General features: G+C 34.2%; 1 protein-coding gene across 1 annotated transcript; it reads left to right on the forward strand.

Annotated features, from left to right (window-relative positions):
- The first annotated feature begins 17623 nt into the window (after positions 1 to 17623).
- On the forward strand, positions 17624 to 19549 carry LOC148205092 (uncharacterized). The gene is made up of 5 exons (XM_088102872.1): positions 17624 to 17688; positions 17808 to 18016; positions 18089 to 18569; positions 18680 to 18937; positions 19021 to 19549. Exons 1-5 carry the CDS (start codon positions 17624 to 17626, stop codon positions 19547 to 19549), a joined length of 1542 nt encoding a protein of 513 aa, XP_087958998.1.
- The last annotated feature ends 3661 nt before the right edge of the window (positions 19550 to 23210 follow it).

Below are 23210 nucleotides of genomic sequence, written 5' to 3' on the forward strand. Positions count from 1 at the left end.
TTGAGACCGAACCAAGATAAAAACTATGTTTGATCTTCTATATCTATCTCTTTACATTTCATTGCATACACACTTTACTTACAGCGCAAAAAAGTTTTAAAGATCATTCTATTTCTGCAAAAAGATTTGAAAAATGCATGTTTTTATAAATCACCAATTCACCCCTCCCCCATCGTGGTGTTGAGAAACAAGCTTCTTTATTTCTAACGATTGGCACCAGAGCTGGTTTTCAAAAGTTATTTGAAAAATAAATTGATTATCCTTTTTGTGAAATCGATTATTTAATCATGTAATGGCTTCCGTTTCTCAAACCTTCGGTGAAGGTGCATCTCGAAACAGACCACCTCTCACTAGTGCAAAAAGGGCTTTAGACGTCTATTATTTTGGCCTTTTAACGTCGGATCCATATCCGACGTCTTTGTCGGTGACGTTAATAAGACGTCGGACAGAGTATACCAGACGTCTATATAGACGTCAGACGGGGTATACCAGATGTCTATATAGACGTCGGACGAGGTATACCAGACGTCTATATAGACGTCGGACATGGTACATCAGACGTCTATATAGACGTCGGATGTGGGATACAACAGACGTCAATAGGCCCTGTTCACTGTAACTCATTGGACGTTTGTTTGTGCATTGACAAACGTCAATAGACGTCGGACATGGCATTAACCGACGTTTACTAGTTGTTTTTTTTTTAAATTAATTTATTGTTGCAATAAAACCACACCTGAAAAACAGAAATTGTCCCAAAACAATATACTATATATATATATATATATATATATATATATATATATATATATTAATTCGTTTCATATAAAGAAAGTTCTACTTAATATAAAAAACAATCCAATACCAAAACTATCAAAATATAAACTTAAACTAAACCTAAGTAATGTTCAACAACAAATATAAGTGTTCCTAGCTCCATCTTTGCAGATGATAAGTTGTCCACTCCTACCTTATCTTCCTAATTATGTCCTTTGGTATAGGAGATGTATTCTTGAAACGCTGCAAAATGAAGAAAGATTCATTATGGTTTCGTATATGTTTAAAGATGAATTTGATTTGTAATGTATTGAAGCTATGCATAATTACCTCATTCCAGTCATCTGTAATGGCAGCTCAAATGATGGTCTTAATCCAAGACATGACATAGAAGCCACATTCCCATGAATCTAGTTGGTTGTTACACTAAAATGACAAACTAAATAGTCAAGAATTTAAATCATTCAATAACATAAAGAATGAATTAGAAGTATAAATGATTTACAACCTTTGGATACAAAATTTGAACTAGTTGACCTCGTGATTTACCAATAACTCTATTTAGATTGAAAACACATAGTAAAATTAATATAACTATATATATCATAAAAATTTAAGGTGAACATCAAATTCAAAGTCATTTTTGGAGAAACACTTACCCTTGAAGCATGGTTCTCAAGTCAGTTTTCATCTTCCTGTGTAGTGAACAAAACCATATAATTTTACATTGTTTGGGAATGATGACCATCAGCTGCCAGTGCGACCTATCACGAATCAAAAATAGTTAGTTAACTAATTAAGTAAACTTTAATGAACTTTTACATATAACAACACCTACCCATCAATGTATGGCACAAGGTATACGTCTCTTTTTGACTCATCCATCCATGTTTGCAAATAATGTTGTTTGCTTTCAAGTGTGTTACCAGAAGGTTCAATGGTCTGAGGTTCAACAAATCCGTACACGGAAAACCGACCTTGGTCTATAATGATTGTGTCCATGTACCTAAAACAATAAAGTTAAGTTGTTAGAAACTAGGAATCTAAATAAAACTAATATGGAAGACAAAATTAACTATCTTACATGCACCATAGCTGAATGATGGAAATATTCAACATCCTGTCTCCCCCAATGACCTCCAATGCATCAGTCAATGTGATATATAGTAGAACATGGGGGGAGACGAAATACTCTCAAATCCCAGTATAGTTCTAATGGTGCTCTCTTTAACCTGGGTAATCTTGTCATTAGCTTTGATAGAGGATCATCCTCCTCTTCAGCCATCTCATCATCTTCATCTATGACTGTATCATGAATCGGCTGCTTTTGAAGATAAGAATTTCAAAGTTATCAATAAATATTTTTAAATTTAACATAGAAATACTAATAACAAATACATTATACCTGTGGAGTAGCAATGTGTGACATGATCAATGCTCTAGGCCAGGCTATAAATGATCCTATGGCCTCCCCTAAAAAATGAATTTCTCGAGCGGGTACAGGCACCTGCGCCTGGGGATCCCGAACCTCGTCAATCGTCACACGCACGTGGTGGGGTAATATGGGAACACCATGAATAGTCTGCCCTCCCTCAAGTAGTCGTCCGACAGCCATAATGCATGGGGGATCCCCATCAACCAACACCTCATACTGACCGCTATATTGAGTAGGTTATACAGCAGAGCATGATCCTCTAGTGTTGACCCGAGGTGGTGTGGGAGCTTCAGTGGGCCTCATTTCTTCCGACAACGTGCCATTTAAGGTTCTTTGCATCTTCTTTAACAAAGATCATACGTTTAAACCTAGGTATTATAGGCAAATACCACATCACCTTAGTAGGTGCACCATCATTACCTTCATCAGCAGTGTTTCTGTCAGATTTCTTTTTAAAACAAGATAAACCACATGTTGGACAATACTTTAGCGAAGCAAACTCCTTTATGTACAAAACACAATCATTAGGACAAGCATGTATCTTTTGATATTCAAGACCCATTGGACATAAAAAAAATTTACCTCGTAATTACGAATAGGTAGAGTATTATTTTCTGGAAGCATCTCCTTCAACAACTCCAACAACTTTGTGAAACTTTTATTGGTCCATCCATTACTTGCTTTTAAACTAAACAACTTCAAAGTTGCAGACAGACGTGTAAAGTTCGAGCATCCTGGGAACAACGATTGCTCTGAATCATTTATAAGAGAATCATACAAATTAGCTCTTCCAAAATTATCTTCACCGACATCACGTATCATGTCCTGTAAATGATCACTCATCCATTCTTCCACATAATCCATTCCTCGTGAAGTGGTAGGCTGGTCCAGTACTTCTCCATACCAACTCACAACGGTATAAGTTCTCATTATGCCGAACATGAAAAGATGGTCAAACACATTGCCTAAGTCTTGTCGTATTTGATTAAGACAACGAACACAAGGACAAAAATATGTCCCGTTCACAGACTTAGCATTTTGTTCAACATATTGCAAGAACTCCGAAACACCCTTCTCATATTCTTCACTGATGTGACATTCATTCATTCAGCTTCGATCCATACTGTGTTCGTAACATACTTCATCAGTTTCAGTTTTTTAACTCTCACAAGGTTAGGCCTTACCCATTCAGAAAAATTATTTTTCATAAATTGCTAAGACACGTGCAAAGAAGTTTACATAACAAATTTGATAAGATTTCGGCAACATTTCGCATTGGTCTCCGAAATACACGAAATGAGAGTAGTCAAGGATGACCACAATCAAATATGCATCCGGAGAACAACACAAAAACTGAACCAAAATTTTATCAATCTTATCCATAAACGCCAACATATATGTTATAGCAAATTAAGAAAGATAATTTTCCCAAACTGTCCAATCGGACAATTCAAAATTTAATACAAACGATTAAAAGATTAATCGTTTGTGTTAAATTTCAAATGGGAACTAAGTTTCACTGAATGATTTCATACTTATAATCTAACATGCCAATTATAATAACACAACTATCACATGCATATTCAAAATCCAATAACACATGCATACCTAAAAGCCAAAAGAATGCATACGCAAAAGCCAATAACATGCATACACAAAAGCCAATAACATGCATACAAAAAAAGTTTTCAACAAAGCAACTAACCTTTTCAGCAAATTAAAAAAGCAATGGAGGGAAATGGAGTAATGCACGCCCAAAAAGTAGGCCAAAAAGAGTAAAAAATGTCGCTCAAGCACACGCCAGAAACTACACCAAAACGCAACGAAAACAAATTTTAGTCGATTCAAATGGAAGATATTTCATCAAAGAGTAATTTAATCGGAGTAAAAGTAAATTTAAAAGTCCAAAAGAGAGAAAACCTACGTGGAAATGCAATGCCTCAGAGAGAAAACGTGAGGAAGACGATGAACAGTGAGCGTAACCCCACGCGGGTTCACGTTTTCCTGTATAAAAGGCTATAGACGTCGGGCTCTGGGGTCCGACGTCTATATGTCCACTTATTTACGAAAATGCCACCGGTCAATAATTTACGTTGGTTATTTGGTGGACCGACGTTTACGGGGTGACGTTAAAGGCCAATTCTACACTAGTGTCTATTTGCTGGTGAAAACTATCCTTTTTGGAAAATTAGAATGAAAATATTTCTTGAGTTAGTAGATAAAGGTGTATGGGATGCTATTCTAAATGGTCCTTTTGAACCCACTAAACTATTTGATGGAAAACCCATTTTGAAAATGTTTTGTAAGTGGAGTCAAAAGGAAAACAGAAAAGCACAATATGATATTAAAGCTAGAAATGTTATCTCTTCTGCTCTTACTATTTATGAGTTTTTTAGGGTATCGACATTCACAAGTGCTAAAGAAATGTGAGAGGTACTTGAAGTAACCCATGAAGGCACAGATGAAGTAAAGAGAGCCAGAAAGAACTCCTTGGTGGAAAAGTACAAGATGTTTAGAATGAAGACTGGAGAAACAATCTACGATGTGCAAAAAAGATTTACACACATTTTGAATCATTTGATTGCTCTCAGAAAGGTCTTTGAAAAGGAGGAAATCAATATTAAGATATTGAAAAGTCTCAACAGGAGTTGGCAACCAAAGGTAACAACAATATTTGAATCCAGAGATTTAACAACTATGAATATGGCTACATTGTTTGGTAAGCTTAGGGATCATGAATTAGAGCTGGGAAGACTAAAGGAAGAAGAGGAGGTTGAACAGAAACAGTCAATTGCACTCAAAGCTACGAACAAGAAAACCTCTAAAAGAATTGAATCAGATGCAGACATTTCAAAGAAGGAAGTAATGAATATGATAGTAAAAAAATTTAATAAATTTATGAAAAATAGAAATGTTGTATCTGACTTTGCACGAAACTCTAAAGAAGGAAAAAGAAATGCAAAGAACACTTCTATCACATGCTATGAGTATGGAAAGGAAGGACACATCAAGCCTGATTGTCCATACCTAAAGATCAAGCAGAAGGCTGATGTAAATTACACTCAGGACAGGAGAAGGAACAAGCAGAAGAAAGGCTATATTGCCTGGGAGAACAATGATGAAGTCCAGTGATGATGATCAAAGCATTGAAGAAGAGTCAAACTTATGCTTCATGGCTGCATTTGTATGCTCTGAAAGCAGTGACAACGACTTTAAGAATGAGCCAATTGAGGTCAGATATGATCAACTGCTGGATACTTTTCAGGAGCTACATGCAGAGGCAATGAGAGTGCAGTACAAGGTTAATCGATTAAACTCTGAGAGAAGAGACTTTGAATATAGTGTAAATAACCTTGTGGATGAAAATGATAGGCTAAAAAATGAACTTGATCTTGCTTTACAATTTGCTGCAAATGTTAAAAATGAAATTAAGATTGTAGAAAAAGGTTGTAAGGATTTTCATGCTCATGCTGAGAAAATTGAATATCTAACTAGCACATTAGCTAAATTTAATCTTGGAAGAGAAAATTTAGAAGTTGTGTTGAGATAACAAGGCAGAGCAATAAATAGGCCGAGAGTTGGTTATAAAGCTAAAAATGAAACAGTTAATTCTAAAAGATTCATTGAATTGAGAAAACATGTATCCAATACCTGTTTATATTGTAATACTATTGGGCATATTGTAGAAAACTGTTATTACACACTAGTGCAACAAAGGAAGACGACAATGGTTATTTTTGACAATTCGCTTTAGTTTTCAAACCGAGACATATATTAGCGAGGTAAAAAGGTGGGGGCTTTTGGCCTCGGTTCCAACCGAGGTAATATCCCCAAGGTTTCTGCTTCGGTTCTTCTACACTCAAGGTAATAACATGGATCTATGGCAGCGGTTCAGGCTAGAACCGATGTCAAAGCCCTTTATTTTTATTTTTTTAAATCATGTGTTCTTATATGAAATTTAAAAAAAAAAATCCAACTCGAACAGAAATTTCCAAAACCAAAACAATTAAAACCCTAATTACAAGAAAATTTTGCAAGCATAGAAACCCCAAATTTCCAAATCATAATCCAAAACCCTAGCCTCAAAACGCAAGAATCAGATTCAAAAAAAAAATCCCAAATCGAAACGAGGTCAGAAACCCTACTTTATGCTAGAGTCAGACACGACTTCCCTTCGCCTTGAAGACACCAGAACACGAACCCTCGCGGAGGCCCTACTGCTACCATATCGCAAGAAAGAAAGATGCGCCTAAGCTGTCAAAGTCACCTCCCTTCCTGCAAAAATGAACCAACACCGAGAAGCGAAAGGGAGTCTTCACTCCATGCGAAACACGAACCAGAGTTAGAGAAGAGGAAAAAGAAGTTCGTGCCTCCCTCACTATGAGGGAAAACGAAACAAGAAGAAAAGAAAAAGATGAACATGGGCGCTTCCCCCTTCTTGTGAAGTTGCGACAGAGGAGTGAAGAAGAGAACAAAACATTGGCGGAGAGAACCCTAAGGGCCAGAGAGAGCAACGACGCAATTTAAATCAAAACGAAGGCCTTCTGTCTAAAAATGCCTCTGTTCATGACATTTAAACCTAAACGCATGTTATTACCTCGGTTATTTTTTTAACCGAGGTAGTTAGCCTCTACCGCCTCAGTTCTATAAAGAATCGAGGCCTATAGTGCCCAAAAATAATTAAAAAATTATATTAAATGACCTTTTTGTAATTTTAATGAACCTTTTTACCTCGGTTCCAAGGAGAGCCGAGGCCAAAACCCTTGCACAAAATTAAAGTGCCCAGAAAAAAATTAAAAAATTATATTAAATGGCATTTTGGTAATTTTAATTAACCTTTTTACCTCAGTTGCAAGGAGAACCGAGGCCATAGCCCCCTTCAGAGTACAGAGCGGGAATGTTAGTGGAGCAGAGGGGTTTTGGCCTCAGTTCTGAGGATAACCGAGGCCAAAAACCCTGACAAAGATATTTGTCATCTGAAAAGTCTTTCTTGGCAACTTTTGCGGGCTTTATGGCTTCGGTTGCCTTTGTAACCGAGGTTATAAGTGTTTTATGGCTTCGGTTAATATCGAACCGAGGCATATACTATTCCAATAATTTCAAAAATGGTACTGCCCCATTTTATGCTTTTATTTTTGACTAATCGAAGCATAATGGGCACGTTAGTGGCCCCGTTTTTTACTAGTGACACAAAGGTAGGTGTTCCAAAGGGAAAAAATAAATGGATTCCCAAAGAGCAACCTCCTGTAACAAGAAAGGCCCAAAGTTCATATGGGTACCTGCAACACAATCATTTGAAAGTTTTGCAGGGAAGTAAGCTGATCAAGCAACAGATAGCACTCAAGGATGAATTTCATTGGACCATATCTAAATCTCTTGAGTAGTATTCTATGGTAACATCTACTGTCAATTCATGCATTCATGCATCACTGTTTCTGTTTGTGAATGTGTAATTGATGAGTATGAATGTTGTCTGTTTGTCTGCTATACAAAATTGTTTGAAAAATAGTTTGCACACACTTTAATCGATTGTGTTAACAATTAAATCAATTAGACTATTTTTCTATGCTTCTCTATTTTGTGTTAAGCTGTTAAGAAGTAATCGATGTTAAGATTAATAAAATCGATTAAAATGTTTAATCAGGGCTTTTTCTTTCTAAAAAAAATCTAATTGGGCCTGATGATAAAATGATTTGTTGCGTGCCTTTATAAATACTAGATTTGAAAATCTTTTATACATTCACTGCTCTTGGAACTAAAGTGTTTAAAACCCTCAATTGAGTAAGATCCTCCATAAAAATCCTTAATCAAGAGGGCTTCATCCTCATCATCCAAACGCAGCAAGAAGATTGACAGAACCGCGAGAAACGCAAGTCCAACTAGGTGGATAAGCGACGTTGTGGCTCTTAAAAAACATATGATTGATGCTGGAATCAATAGTGGGCATAACTTACCATATGGATTGTTCATCAGTAAAGTCTTAACGCTTCATCGAGTTGTTCTTACTAGGGAAACCAGAGTTGTCTGCAATAGAACAAATGAGATTCGAAAGGCAATCCTGACATGTATCAGTATGAAGAAAAATGATGATGGTTGGGCGTTCAGGGATGTTCAAACTCAAGTTAGAAGTAAAGCTGAATTGTTTGACTATGATGAAAACTCTATCTCATTCACTCCAGAATTTGAATTTGAAAGAAATGTTGTAAACACATTTAAAAGAATCTCTGAGAAGTCTCTAAAGTTGGAGAAATCATTATTCCGAATGGAAAATAAGGTGGATAAACTCATTAAGAACTATGTAGATAGTTCATCTTCAATAGAAGTGTCACATGATGATGATAAGTCAAGTGAAGAGGATTTTATGGATGAATCCAACTCAGAATAGGGATGAGTTGTCAAAAGTTTCTTTTTCTTTGTTTTGATAACAATGGCTATTAAGCCATCTTTTGGTTCTCATTGTACTTATTTTTAATATCAATGAAATTATCTTTTGGTAAACCTTATGTGATATGTGAATAATTGCATTAAATAACATTTAATTGATTATATCACTTGTATGAAAGCAATTGAACATTTCACTATTACATCATTACATTGCATACTCATACCTGATATGTGATAATGCTTATTTCAAATTACACTGTATTTGGACTAACGCTCAACCTAGTTGAGAAGAAAAACTTGTGCAGGTCTGATGTTGATCATTGGTTGATTACTGAATTGCCTTGGAAACTTCAATACACTGTAGAGTTGAATCGATTAAGGAAGAATTAAATCGATTAATTGTTTTTGTTAATCTGGTTTCAAGTATCTTAACTACTGAATCATTAACTTTGAACCATATCTTCTGATTTCATATGTGTTTATAATAAATCTCAGTGTTTATAATCCATTGTGAATCTAATTTGAGTTTATGATTGATAACACTAAGTTGTTTAGCTTCAAGCTGTATCTGAAATGCTTTGATATTTGTTATATCTTTTGATACATTTCTTGAATCTGTTTGAATGATACATTCTCAATTATATCTCTATCATGTTACTCTAATGTTGGAATATGAAATAATGCATATTGATATGGGAGCTTAGTATCCTGTTATATGTTTATTCACATGTTAAAAAGGGGAAGAAAATTAAACTCATGTGAATTTCATACTGTTGACAGGAGGAACATAATTTTTTTCTGTAAACATGTGACAAGGGAGCATCATTTTTTTTTGTGAACATGTGTTGATGCATATTTATGAAATTCGATATCTCTGTGTTTCAATTACATTGAGCTGTAATTTCTTTTTTGCTAATGCCCAAAGGGGGATAAATAATTGAACATTGAATGAGATAATTGAATGTGTATGGCATAATGTATTTGTTTACAACTATGTGAAACAATTTCTGATTGTGCATTGTTAATCATGGTTGTTTTATTGATCATGTTTGTGCATCATCAAAAAAGGGAGAGATTTTGGGAGCCTTGTGAGTGCTAAACCCAAATCTTGTGTTTGTTATTTATGATGAGAACACATTGACTATAGCAACACAGATGTTGTCATGACACAACCAAAATGTGTTTTCTGTATTTAATGCATATGTGGATACAAAAATGTCTATTGTTGATTGATGCATATGTTGAACATACTGTTGTTTCTGTATACTATTGTGATTATGATGTGATTATATCTCTGTATGCATATTGTATGTTTCTGAGTAATGAAAACCACAAGCACAAAAGCTTTTGAAGTATGGCAAAAACAACAAGTTAGAGCCAATTACCTTAATTGGTGAATCGATTAAAACTCATGTCTTTGCATATATCTCTTTCAAATGTGCTGTGATGAGTTTTTGAAGAAGAAAAAGTTTTCAAAATTTGTTTAAGTGTTAAGCTTAATCGATTCCACATGTTATGTACTCAATTAAGTATGTTATCTTTTGAAAACTATTTTCAGTTGAGTCAAATTGCTCTAAGGTCATATTTTTTTAAATATGTTTGACTTGCATTAAATGTGAATCGATTACATTAATTGTGCATTCAATTATGGGCTGAGTTAGTTGTATTTCTGTTACATCTAAATTTTTATTATGTAACCGATTACATTACTAACATAATCGATTACTTTGTGTATGTTATGACATAAACTATAAATTGACGCATTACTTGTATTTTTGTAGAACACTTTATCATTTACATTTTCATATATGACAGTTTTCATCTGAGAAAGTTTTGCAGATTGCATTGACACTTCAAGAATCAAGAAGCAAAGATCTTGAAGAAATCTGAAGGATTCTTGAGAGGAAATTTGAGTGCTTGACTGACTGATCGTATCTGCACTGCTGAGGTGTATTTGTTGTGATTAGAAAAGAATTATGCACTTGTTGATTGTGTTGTGTCTCTGTTCGTGTGCAATAGGAAGGAGAGCGAAGAGCTCTTGGACTTTGAAAGGGGATTCTCAAAGGGATTATGCAATAAGAACGTGTGGTTCTGTGTGTGCAGGTGTATTCGTTTCTATATTTGATTGTTTGAGTGGGAAATGTGTTTACGTTGTGAGGGTGTGTTCACTGTAAAACCTTTGGTGTAATTCTCCAATCATTATAGTGACATATCCTTCAATCGATGGTTGATTGGAAGGGTGATTGGATGTAGGCATTTAGGCCGAAATAGGATAAAAACTGTGTTTGATCTTCTTTCTCTATCTCTTTACATTTCATTGCATACACACTTTACTTATAGTGCAAGAAATATTTAAAGATCATTCTATTTCTGCAAAAATATTTGAAAAGTGCATGTTTTTATAAATCACCAATTCAACCCCCCCCCCCCCCCCCCCCCTCCCTCCCTCTTAGTGTTGTGAAACAAGCTTCTTTAAGTTACAAGTAGCACAAAACAAAATTTCCTACTAAATCAGTTCAATACTCATAAAGTCTTCAAACTTACACAAAAAACATCAATTAAAGGGTCTAGAAAACTTCTATCGTTCGAAAAATCCACGACCGTTGCTTCCATTGCAAGAAACTTCTAGAAAAACCTACAAATCACTGATTGGTGATTGAAGATAGACCTTAGAACCTAAATGGAACCAAGAATTAAGAAAAACAATTTCTTGACACATGCAAAACAGAATCCCTTTGCACAATCATGAAGCCTAGAAATACCAAAGAAATGAGTACAAACTTACTTGCTCTAAACAACAAATTGATTGGGTAGATATGCAGACCTTAACACCGTGATCGTCTAGGCATCTCCTGATCGTCAAACAGAAAATCAAGGAGTAAGAATACCTAGAGAGATGTGAGAGGAAACGAAGGAAAAAAAGTTCTAGAGAGATACAATGTGTTTTAAGTAATGAGACGAGTATAGAAAATTCTATTTATATTATGAAATTATTATATAATAAAATATTCGGTCTCATTATTTTAATACACCTACTAACTCTAATACTAGGTTGTTACACAAAGTAGTTTTAAATTCAAAATTATGAAAAATAAAATTTATATTTTTGAAAAAGTCACAAATAAATTAATATGGCTGAATTAAGTTTCCATAAATTTAGGTATTTCCGTTAAGACATTATTTAAAAAATTTATTTTTTGAGTTCTCAAATTTCTTATATTTTTAATTGAGGTTGTGTTATTTAATATTTTCTTAATTGGACTCTGAACAATTATTTTGTCTAATCATCTTATTTACTGGTCTATAAATGTTAAAAAAAATACAACGAACGATTTTTATTGTTTTTAATTATATTATTTACTTGTCTACAAATGCTAAAACAAAATACAAGGAATGATTTTTATTGTTTTTATTGAAAATGTGTTTATAACAAAAAAAAAAAACAACGTTATCATCTGCATTAATAATGTGATGGTGACTGTTATAATAAGGTGACAAGGAGCATGATGATGACCTCTTAATTAAGAAGATTTGAATGAAAATAGTAAAATTAATTCATTATTTTGCATTAACTCTAATATCGTACTTTTTATATGTTGAGAGAGTAAGCAAAATGACTAGACAATATCATACTCACGTCACGAAATTAATAGAAAAATTAAACCGTTAGAATTTAATTGAAAAATACTCTATAAAAAAAATTAAAAAGAACATAATTAAAAATACCTAAATTTATAAGAGATTAACTTAAATCAATTAAGTTTTAGTTTAAGACATATTATTTTAATATATAGTTTTTAGTAAATGTATATGTATCAATAAAGTAATGTTATTCCATTAATTACTTTTAATTTAAGTTATGATTTAAAAAATATGCATGTATCTTATAATTAGTTTAAATATATTTGAATAAAAGTTTAAACTAATTAGATTTTGGAGACCAATGTTGATGAGTATTTCTATAACTCGATTTCAGTCTATTTTAGGATTATTTGTTCGATGCAAGAAATTGGACCAAATTTATAAATTTGAATTAATAATTAAGGTGGTTAAGTCATCTTCAATTTGTAGACATTTCTGTCCGTGATGGATAATATTTGCAGCATCCATAAAGAAATCATACATTGAAATTTCCATCATCACGACAAGAGAACCGATAAAAACGAATCACGGGTTGATTGGGAAAGAGTTTATGAAAGTGATCGTGGATGAAGGGTAGCAGAACTAAAAAAAGTCTAGCGGGCAACGTCACTTGTTTTATAATGACAATATAGTATAGTTTTTTCTTTCATCTTTTAAGTTTAGCACAAATGATGTCAATTAATCATCTCTACCTTCAGAATTTTTCTAAATTTATAAATATGAAAAAAAAGTGACAACTTAAACTAAACAATATTGTAAGATGAAGAAGTGTTATAACATACATCATGGGCAATCAGAACACAACGTTAACAGCTTTTATAGGTCATGTGTTAGTGATTTCGCTTAAATTTGGATTTTAAGTAAGAATTTTAAAATTATGTAAGAGTTGCTTACACACTACACTGATTCTGTTATCCTAAAAGAAAGTTCTAAGCTTCAAAGAAAATATTAAAAATATCTCCTTAAAGTAAAAAGACTAGGTGCGATTTAGATACACATTTCTCTTTTAACTAAATGTCATATCTTTTAGGACCCAACATTGATATTTTAAATTTTTAAGTTAATTCTATTGATATTATTTCAACAAACTTGAGATTGCATTTTGGGTTGACTTATCGCAACTTTTGGTTTGACCGGCTTGGACTATGTAAACTTGATCTTAAGTTTAAGTTGACTTATTTTGACCATTGAGCAGACCGACTTGACTTAACACAACCTTAACTGTTTCGGCTAGACCTTAATCTCATATTGACTTGTCTCGACTTTTGATTTTGGTTAAATCATGTTGATATTTGGTCTGGATTGACTCGATTTGATCTTTGGCTTAGGTCGAATTAACTTTGCCTTCGATCCTGACCGACTTGGCTAAGTCTTTAGTTCAAGACGACTGGGCATGGTCTTTAACTCAAGCTAATGGTATGGTATTTGGAATTATTTATATTTTTGTGGTGGGACCAATCACATTTTGGTTCTGACCTACGCATCTCAAGAGGGAATTTGGAGTCTGAAGCTTTTAGGTCCATTACACCGGGAATGCATATTTAGGGGTGGATTGGTGCTAGACCAAGGGCCATAAATCAAATTGACACCTCTACTAGTAAATGATGCACTTCATTGACATTTGTGTGGATGAGTTTATTAGAGGTATTGTGGAGATGGGTTGAATGCCTTCTAGTTCTTGAACTTCAATTGGACCATCCATAAGAACCAAAGTCAGGGTACACACTTTAGCTTTGGTCTTTGCAACAACGTACACCCTTGCACAAATTTTACCTTTATAGTGAACTATATGATTTTTCTTAGTAATAGAGGATGGTGGAGGGTTTAAATGGTTGAGAAAAAGGGTTCACTTATTGGTCGAAGAAGTGACGTAAGGTTTTCACAATCAACAAGGGCAAAGGGTTGGGATGCTTTAGTTGTGGATGAATATTGCCTCCCTTAATGGTTGGAGGCTTTTCAAATCCTTTTGATGGTTCAGTGTTTAATGTATTCTTCATCCTTATCACCTTCAAGAATTTGATTATGAATTGAGACTGGAAAACAGTGCATTGGATCCATTCTCTTTGTAGCAAAAGGCATAACGATTTTAATTTGCTTTCCCTTTGGAGAGGAACTCTTAATTGTCTTTTGTTTATTTTGCACATGTAGAAACATATGTGATGAATCAATATTTTCTCCTATTCACTTAGCTTCTTGTACTAGATTTAATTAGAGAATTATGCTTAAATGTCCAATATTTTCTGAGTTTTGATATTTGGGCTTAATTTGACAAGTAATTCTTATTTTAGTTAATTTGAATTATCTGATCTTAATTATTTTTGTTATTATTTTTAGGGCAATTTCAAGTGGCGTGTTCTCAAGTTCATAAGTTCTCTCTTCCTTATCTCTTCCATTTTAAATCTTTTTAATTTCCATTTCTTAATTGTCATTAGAACATTTATCTCTAAGCATGTTATTCCATATCAACAAGAGTGCTACCACGTAATTTGCTTTTGTCCACATCAGCATTTAGTTTAATTTTGTTTGTATTTTCGCTTTTTCATTCATTGTTGGACCAGACTTCCACATTTGGGCCTATTTTGGTCAATTTAGAAAATACCCACAAAGGGGACTGACCTAGGTTTTAGTGCCAGCTACCACCACCCTTAGTTTCTCTCCTTCATTCTCTTATTTTCGTTTTTAGCTTCAGGACCAGAGTTCCCTTAAGGTTTCGATTTCCATTTTATGTATTGAACTCAATTTAATTGCAATTCCATAGTTGATTTCGTTTCTGCACTTGGGTTTCTCCATTTTCATTTTTCTCTCCTTGCTTGGTGTTGCATTTTCGTTTTGGGTTCCTCTTCTAATTTCGTTTTACATTATAATTTTGATTTGCTTTGTTGTTTCAATTCCTATTCTATTTTCCACATTCGTTTTAGTGCTAGGTTTTTGTTTTTGTTTGTGTTTCTAAATTGAATTTCGTTTCTGCATTGAGTTTCATTTCTCCATTGTCTTTGCTCTAATGTTTCCAATTTCGGTTTGCTATTTCAAGGTTGTTTTAATGGTAGCTTAATTGTGCTGGGATGGTGATTGCTGAAACTGCAATGGTTCCATAAGATAATTGTGTTGTCATGGTGATTTTGTGAATTTTAGCCTAGCATCGTATAACTTGTTTTGCACTTGAAGTTAGGTGCACACTTAGTTTCCTAATCTGTTTTTAATCTTCACTTAGTAGATTAGAGTTGCAGATGCTTAATCTGTGGTAGGGAAAACTGATTAAATGTGTGCATTATGAAAACTGTGTTTAGTCTTCGCTTAGTAGGCTAATTTGTGTTGGATTAGGGTGAAAAGAGCATATAATTATTGGTAATCAGGGATTGTAATCATTGTAGGGGAGCCAATAACCAACCTTTCCTTAATTAGTGTTTTCATTTGCGTCTTTATTCGTAATTCTACTCACACAACCCCCCACTACGTGTTCGATCTAATGATTGAACCAATAATTGGTCCTTGAGAGACAACCTAGGAGTCACTTCCTAGTATATACTACACTTTAATTGCATATTAATTTGATTCAGGTACGACCTCGATCACTATGTTATGATCATCTTATAGAATAAAACATAGTAAGTGTCCTCACTAGCATCTTTTAGCAGGTTCATGAACAAAAGATAAGGTAGTTTGAAGGACATGTTTCTATAAAATAATGAACTTGGATACGTTTATGATTTGCATAGGTTCCTTATTACCCTGACAACAAAATATTGTTATATCTTAAAAATAAAAATTTCATTATCTCTAGAATAACAATATATTAAACTTACCATGCCACGGTTAACCAATAACATATCAACTATTTTATTTTATGTTCATGTTCTAGAATAGCTTAATTTATATTTTGAAAATCAATACATACTTTAATTTTAAACTTTTTATGAAGTTTATTAGATATCCATTCAAAATATTGACGGGTTCAAATAATTTTAGCTTTCAACAACTGTGAAAAATAGGTCAAAACTTAAGAAGGAAGAGTTGAATTGTTTTTTTAAAATTTTGGAATGTATTCTTTAATATCAAGTAGTTAAACAATAGGTTTGGATAGTAAAATTCTTTGTAAAAAAGTTTTCTAAAATTATTTTGTTAATCTTTCCTTCTTTCATGAAAGTAGTACAATAATAATATGTAATGGACAAAGATAACGGAACGAAGAATTACTCTAACACTTTTATACGATAATACAAACTAACTTCAATTCTCAACCAACTTATTCAATGGATTTTACAATTAAATTTTAGAATTCTAATTTGAGATGGAAATATCCATAGTAATAGATTTGTATCTAAAATTCATTGATAATTTATATTGTTTATTACTACTTGATATTTTCATTGATAAAATTCATTAGTAACTTGTAATGTTTATCATTAACTCATATTTTCATTAATAAATTTCATAGATAAAATGGGCATCAAAGTTTCTGTTTTGGGTATTGACCATGTTGTGGTAAAATCTGTCGATAACTTAAATTTTGGTTTAATAGGTTCAGAGGTCCCTATATTTGTGGGTTCGTTTCAATTGGGTCCTTCAATTTTGAAAGTGATCAATTGGGTCCCTAATTTGGTAAATGTGATTCAATAATAGGATCTCCGTTAAATGCAGTTAACTGCGTTAACTTTGTTATGAAGTGGTAAGCTGAGGCATCCAGGTGGCATCCTTCGTGGATTTTGAACATTTTTAGAAATTATTAAGCAATGTTAAATATATTAATAAATGAAAATATAATTAGAAATTATTAAACCTTAAACATATTAAATGTGACTTTTTCTGTCTGAGAAATTGGGGAAATCTGCAAAGTTAGGGTTCGCTGGAAATTGGGGAAGTGCTGGCATTTGGGGAGCACCGCTCTTGCGTGAGAAATTACTTAGCCATAAGCTTTCGTAGTATAAAATTGTAGTGATCTATCGGTGCTTTTGAGTAAAAGCTTGTAATTTTTGGCGGTGAATCACGTGGAAGAGTTTCGCGAAGGTCGTTGGAGGTGTAGCACGTGTCTAGGTTAGTAAATGTTTAGTTCTTTGTATAATTTTGACAATGATGCATGGTCAGTCGTGGTCCCCCATGTTCGAAGTGGTGTGGTAGTGTGTTATTTATGTTGTTATAGAAATTGGTGTTGAAAGTGGTCCCCCATGTTTGAAGTGCCGTAGTAGACCGTAATTGTTGTTGTGCTTTATATTGGTGTTGCGATGTTGCAATGTGGTCCCCCATGTTTGTTCCTTGTGCTTTTTGTTTTGTTTAAGTTATGTTGTAGTTGGTCCTTGTGTTTCCTTGTCCTGCTTCTAATTTTATATAATTTTTGTTGTTGTTGTCGTCTTATTATTTTATAGGATATATACTGTTATAGTGTATTACATGGAGGATCATTTTGAAGTTGTTTTCCACCATGGAGGTCACTTCATAAACGATGGGCCACTTAAGTATGAGGGGGAAAGTACAACTCTTTCTTTTGACCCAGACGTGTGGAGTTACTTCATTATAGTCAGTGTAGTAAAAGGACTTGGATATGATGGATTTAAGGAGTTGTGGTATTGTGTAGGGGGGGTTCTGTGTTAGATGATAGGTTAGAGGCTTTGTCTGATGATAGGGGAGCCATGCACATGATGAACTTAGCTAGGCTAAATGGAGAAGTTCATTTATTTGTTGTTCACACAGTGTGTGAACCTGAGATCATACACTTGTTAGAAAATGTTCCACATAATGAAGGTGAAGAAGAAGTTCAACCTGTGATGCATGATAGTGATCATGGTGAGTGTCAACAAGTTCATGATGAGTGTCAAGAGGTAGGTCATGCTGAGTGTGAAGTTCCTGTTTCATAAGAAATAGCTGAGGGAGATGATGTTGTAGAAGGTCAAATTGAAGCTGAATGTGATGTGGGTGAGTCCGTAAGAGATGATGTTGTGGAAGTTGAAATTGAAGTTGAATCTGATGTGGGTGAGTGTGAAAGAGATGATGTTGTAGGAGGTGAAATTGAAGTTGAATGTGATGTGGGTGAGTGTGAAAGAGATGATGAATGTGATGTGGGTGGGTCTGAAAGAGATGATGTTGATGTACGTAGTTGGAGTTGCAGTGGTGAGGATGCCAATGTTGATTGCAATGTGGATGTTACTAGTATGGATGACCTAGTTGACTGTGATATCCAAGAAGAGGTAGGGCATGAGTTGGGAATTGGTTTGGTGAAATTGAAGTTGATGTGGAAGGCAGCTACAGCAACTCATCCACAAGCCTGGGAAACCGAAATGAGAAATATAAAGGAAGTGAATCTCGAGGCCTTCAAATACCTTATCAAAATTCCTCCCAGGTATGATGAAATTTGAAAATCTCTTCAAATGTGATTCAATTCATAGTTGTGGAAGTGGCAGACTGTGATACTTTGTGTGATGAAATGCTAAGTGTTTTCTTGAAATGTAGATACTGGTCACGATCAAGGTTTACCACCAATGCTAAGTGTGATACTTTGGTAAACAACATGTCAGAGGCATTCAACAGTGTATTGCTGCATACAAGGTCAAAGCCAATCATAACCATGTTGGAGGATATCCGCCTTTACTTGATGAACAGATGGGCAACAAACCGAACAAAAATAGCCTCATTGTCTGGGGTGATTTGTCCAAAAATCAAGAGTAGACTTGATAAGGAGTTCCAGCTAACCAAATTTTGGATTCCTAGGTAACCGGATGATGTTTCATTTATCATGTGTTCAACAATTTAAGTGTATGCGTACTTTCTAAATTTTAATTGTGTTTTTTCAGCTGGTCAGCACTGCAGTTGTTTGAAGTTCGTCATGTGTCCCAAGTTCGCGACAAGTTTATAGTTGATATAGACAAAGTTGAATGCACATGCAGGAAATGGGCTATCTCGGGCATTCCATGCTGTCATGCGTTGGCTGTTATGAAGTTTCTGAATTTAGATGCAGATGATTTCATCCCTGTTTGCTTTAGGAAGTCAACATACGAAGAAATCTACTCTTCCATTGTGTATCCAGTTAATGGTCAGAATATGTGGGAAATTACCCCATATAATGATGTGCTCCCTCCAAAAAAGAGAATATTGCCAGGGAGGCCCAAGAAGAAAAGAAGGTTGCAGGAATGGGAGTTAGTCAGGGACGAAACAAGAATGAGGAAGGGTGGTATACATAAAAGATGTGGCATTTGTAAGGAGCTGGGTCACAACAGAACTTCTTGCCAGAAATCAACCCAAGATGGTGAAGTCAACCCTAACCAAACACAACAAAGCAACCCAACAAATGAAGAAAACATACCATCATCAAATCAGCCTTAAGCAATTATGATGTTTACTGGCACAATTGCAGCAGTTATTCCTAGTTTTGTACCTTGTAATGATGTAAAAAATTCTGATGTTGAACCTTTTCTGATTAATACCAGTTTGCTGTAATGACAACTCAGCTTTTATGGAATGTTATCTTTGGTTTTATGGAATGATTCATACCAGTTTGCTGTCAGCATTGTTATTTAAGCAGTTTGTGTCTTTAGCTTCCTGTGTTTGTTATTACATCCTCTGTCTTTAGCTTCCCGTGTTTTGACTTTAGCTTCCTGTGTTATTTAAGCAGTTTTTTTATCTCTGTGTTTGCAACACAAACAATAACTCACGGTTAATGGGATGACCTGATGATTCATACCAGATAACTCTGTGTTTGCTTATTCAATAGTATCTCAAATGATTCATACCAGTTTGGTGTAAGTTTTTTTATCTCTGTGTCACCAGCTCATAAGTCAAAGCTATCAAATGAAACTGCTTATTCAATAGTATCTCAGCAATGCAACAATCAAACTGTGGTCTCAACAGGATAACAATGATGTAATTTAGCATTTTAACAATGAAACTGCTTATTCTATAAATTGAAAAAGCATATGGACTGAATTTATAACAACTCTTCCATTTCATTCATTTCATTAATTTCATTACAACAGACCAAACCTACAACAAAGTTACAAGAAATCATCCTTTCCTCATCAACATTGAAACTAAAACTATCTGTATTACACATAAAACAGACACCAACAACATCACCACCTTCATCAACTTTTGAACAATGAAAACTGATTTTTGTAAATTCAGTATCATTTTCCTAGTACTATCTATGTCTTCACTCTTCACTAGTATCTCTTTTTTCCTTCACTGTTGAACAAGCTTCCCCTTTCGTCACCACCAATATCATTGCACCATTCGAAGAAGTTGCAACCACTTTCTTCACCACCATTCTGTAAAGACAACATTCAACTTCATTAGGGAGTACCACCTTCTTCTCACAAACAGTACCAGAACTTAATTAGGTTGAGTTGAATCTAACATACCTTATACTTGGAGCATCCCCAAAATTGCTTGCCCCGATTCTTTGTAGTTTTGGCAGTTCTCACCACACAACTTTGACCACAGTAGCAGATCGGTGAAGGCGTACCATTTTCCTTCCGCCTGGCACTGCAACTCGATGAATACCAAGAGTGCTCCTTCGACATTGTCTTCGAACTCGACAACCACTACACCCACCCGCGTCGCAGAACTACAACCTCCCTCCTATCACACACTTTTAATTTAGGGATTTCACCTTCAAATACAACCACGAGCTACCTGACCCCAAAATACAACCACGAGCTACCCTAATTTCTCTAATTTCCCCAATTTCGCAGATTTCCCCAACTTTGAACACACGAGCTACCTGACCCCAAAATAGGAAACATTGTTTTGGTTTGGTTTAATGAGTTATAATTAAACCATGAAAATTCATTTAGCTTTTATTTTATTTCTGAATAATATAAAAATGTTATAAATCCACCTATACAGCTCAAAAGGATGCCACCTGGATGCCTCAGCTTGCCACTTCATAACAAAGTTAACGCAGTTAACTGCATTTAACGGAGATCCTATTATTGAATCACATTTACCAAATTAGGGACCCAATTGATCACTTTCAAAATTGGAGGACCCAATTGAAACGAACCCACAAATATAGGGACCTCCGAACCTATTAAACCCTTAAATTTTTTCAAAATTTGTTGGTAAATATGTCCATAATTGTATTTTTTAAATTTATTGGTAACTTTGTTGGTAAAACCGAGTCCAATTTTCTTGGTAAATTTTATAAAATAATTGTTATAAATAAGAGAAGAGTGAGAAGAATAATAGAAGAAAGAGGATGAGAAGGGGAAGGAGGAAATGAGGAAGAGAAGACAACGATGATAGTCATGGTACCAACGTGGTAGTGGTGACAACAGCTACAAAGGTGACAATGACAACAATGGAGGTGAAAGTGCCAACGAAAGCGATGAAGAAAGAGAAGGATGAGAGTTGAAGATGGCGTCGATGATGACGACTCTTAGTTTCTTCAATAGATAAGTCTTATCCTCTTAGTTTTTAGTTTTTTGTGTTTTCAAGTTGTTTACAGGATGTTTGATGTGTTTTGGAGTCATTTCACCAAATGAATTGTGATGTTATGTTTTCTTGCTTTAGTTCAAATTCATTTGCTTGATCTTGAACCATCAATGTGTGATTTTAGGTTTCATACATGTGTAACCATATATGTTCTTCCTTTTACTTGAGCTTTTGTTCATTTTGTTCAGTTTATTTGTTTTATTTTTGAGTCATTTTAATTTTAAGATCCATATGTTGTGTGTAGAGTCTTGTTTAGTCCTTATCTTATCATCAATTCCTTGTTTGACCAATTCAATTTTGTTGAAACATGTTGTCCTGGCTTTGTTGTGAAAACCGAACCATAGTTGTGCCTTTAAATGCTTTTATTTTTCATTTTTTGAGTTCATACTTTCTAGTGGATCATTAGTGGGATCCTAGAGTGAGATTTCCATTGTGTCTTACTCTAGATTATGCATCTTAATTGTTGATTTCTTTAGGAATTTCATTTAGATATTTACTACTATTGTTTGTCTTGGTTGAATGCTAAACTCTTTGATGAAAATATGTGTGGTGTAGTGGTTGATCAATTGGTTTGAAAGAAGAATAGAAAAGAAAAAGTATTCAAAAGAAATAGACAAAAAGATTGTGAAAAGAGAAAAAAATGAAAAGAGAAGTGTGTTAACCACTGTATCCAGTTGAGTTTGTGTTTTAAAAAATTTACCATTTAAGCCTTGTATCAATGAATTTCTAGCACTATATTCTAACTTTTTTCTTCATTTCAAGCCTTATTGAGTTTTTTGTTAGCATTTACTGATATCTCGAAGTACACATCTTATTCTAGTTTATTGTAGTTTTTGAATTCATTTTATTGCCATTTTAAGCTTAAATGCTTTCGTGTGCTTGCTCTTTGTTTACACCTTTAATTTCTTGCTTCTTTTGTTTGAAATCCTACTTCGGATTATTCTATTTAAGTTTAGCATTTGTTAATTTATGATTTTTTTTGCGTGATTCTTGCTTTGGCTATCCTATATTGGTATTGTTTCCTACTTGGAGGTGAACTAACATTCCTAAGGTAGCAAGCATCTTAGGAAGTGGAGCATTTAGTTTGAAGGAAACTCCTCTTTGAGGACTCAACAAGTGGAGGTGCAAGAGAGTGAGACCCTTGAAGGAAAAGCAAAAGAAAAGAGAAAAATAAAGGATTGGAGGAAACACCTTGGGAGGATTTGTTTTGTTTTGTTGTGAATTCTTTCTTTTAAGCATGTTTATATATATCCTAATTAGGTGTCTTGGGGAGCCTTTAGGGTTCTCTCATCTCCTAATTAGAACCTTAATTAAGTAATAAAAACACTTAGACGGTGAGTGTGTCTTGAAGGTTCAAAAGTGCCAACAGGCTTAACTTTAGGACACACTTAGTTTTAGGTGCTTTAATTTCTTGATTTTATTTATTTGTGTTGTGTTTTATAGCTTAGTGTGTGTCAACTTTATCTTTCACTTAATTCCACTTGAGGTAAGCTTTGGCTAAGAAAGACTTGGTACTTAAGAAGTCCAAGTGATTCACCTTTCTTTCTTGGAT

The sequence above is a fragment of the Vigna umbellata genome, chromosome 1, assembly GCF_029865625.1.
Source record: "Vigna umbellata cultivar VRB3 chromosome 1, Vumbellata_1.0, whole genome shotgun sequence".
NCBI lineage: Eukaryota > Viridiplantae > Streptophyta > Magnoliopsida > Fabales > Fabaceae > Vigna > Vigna umbellata.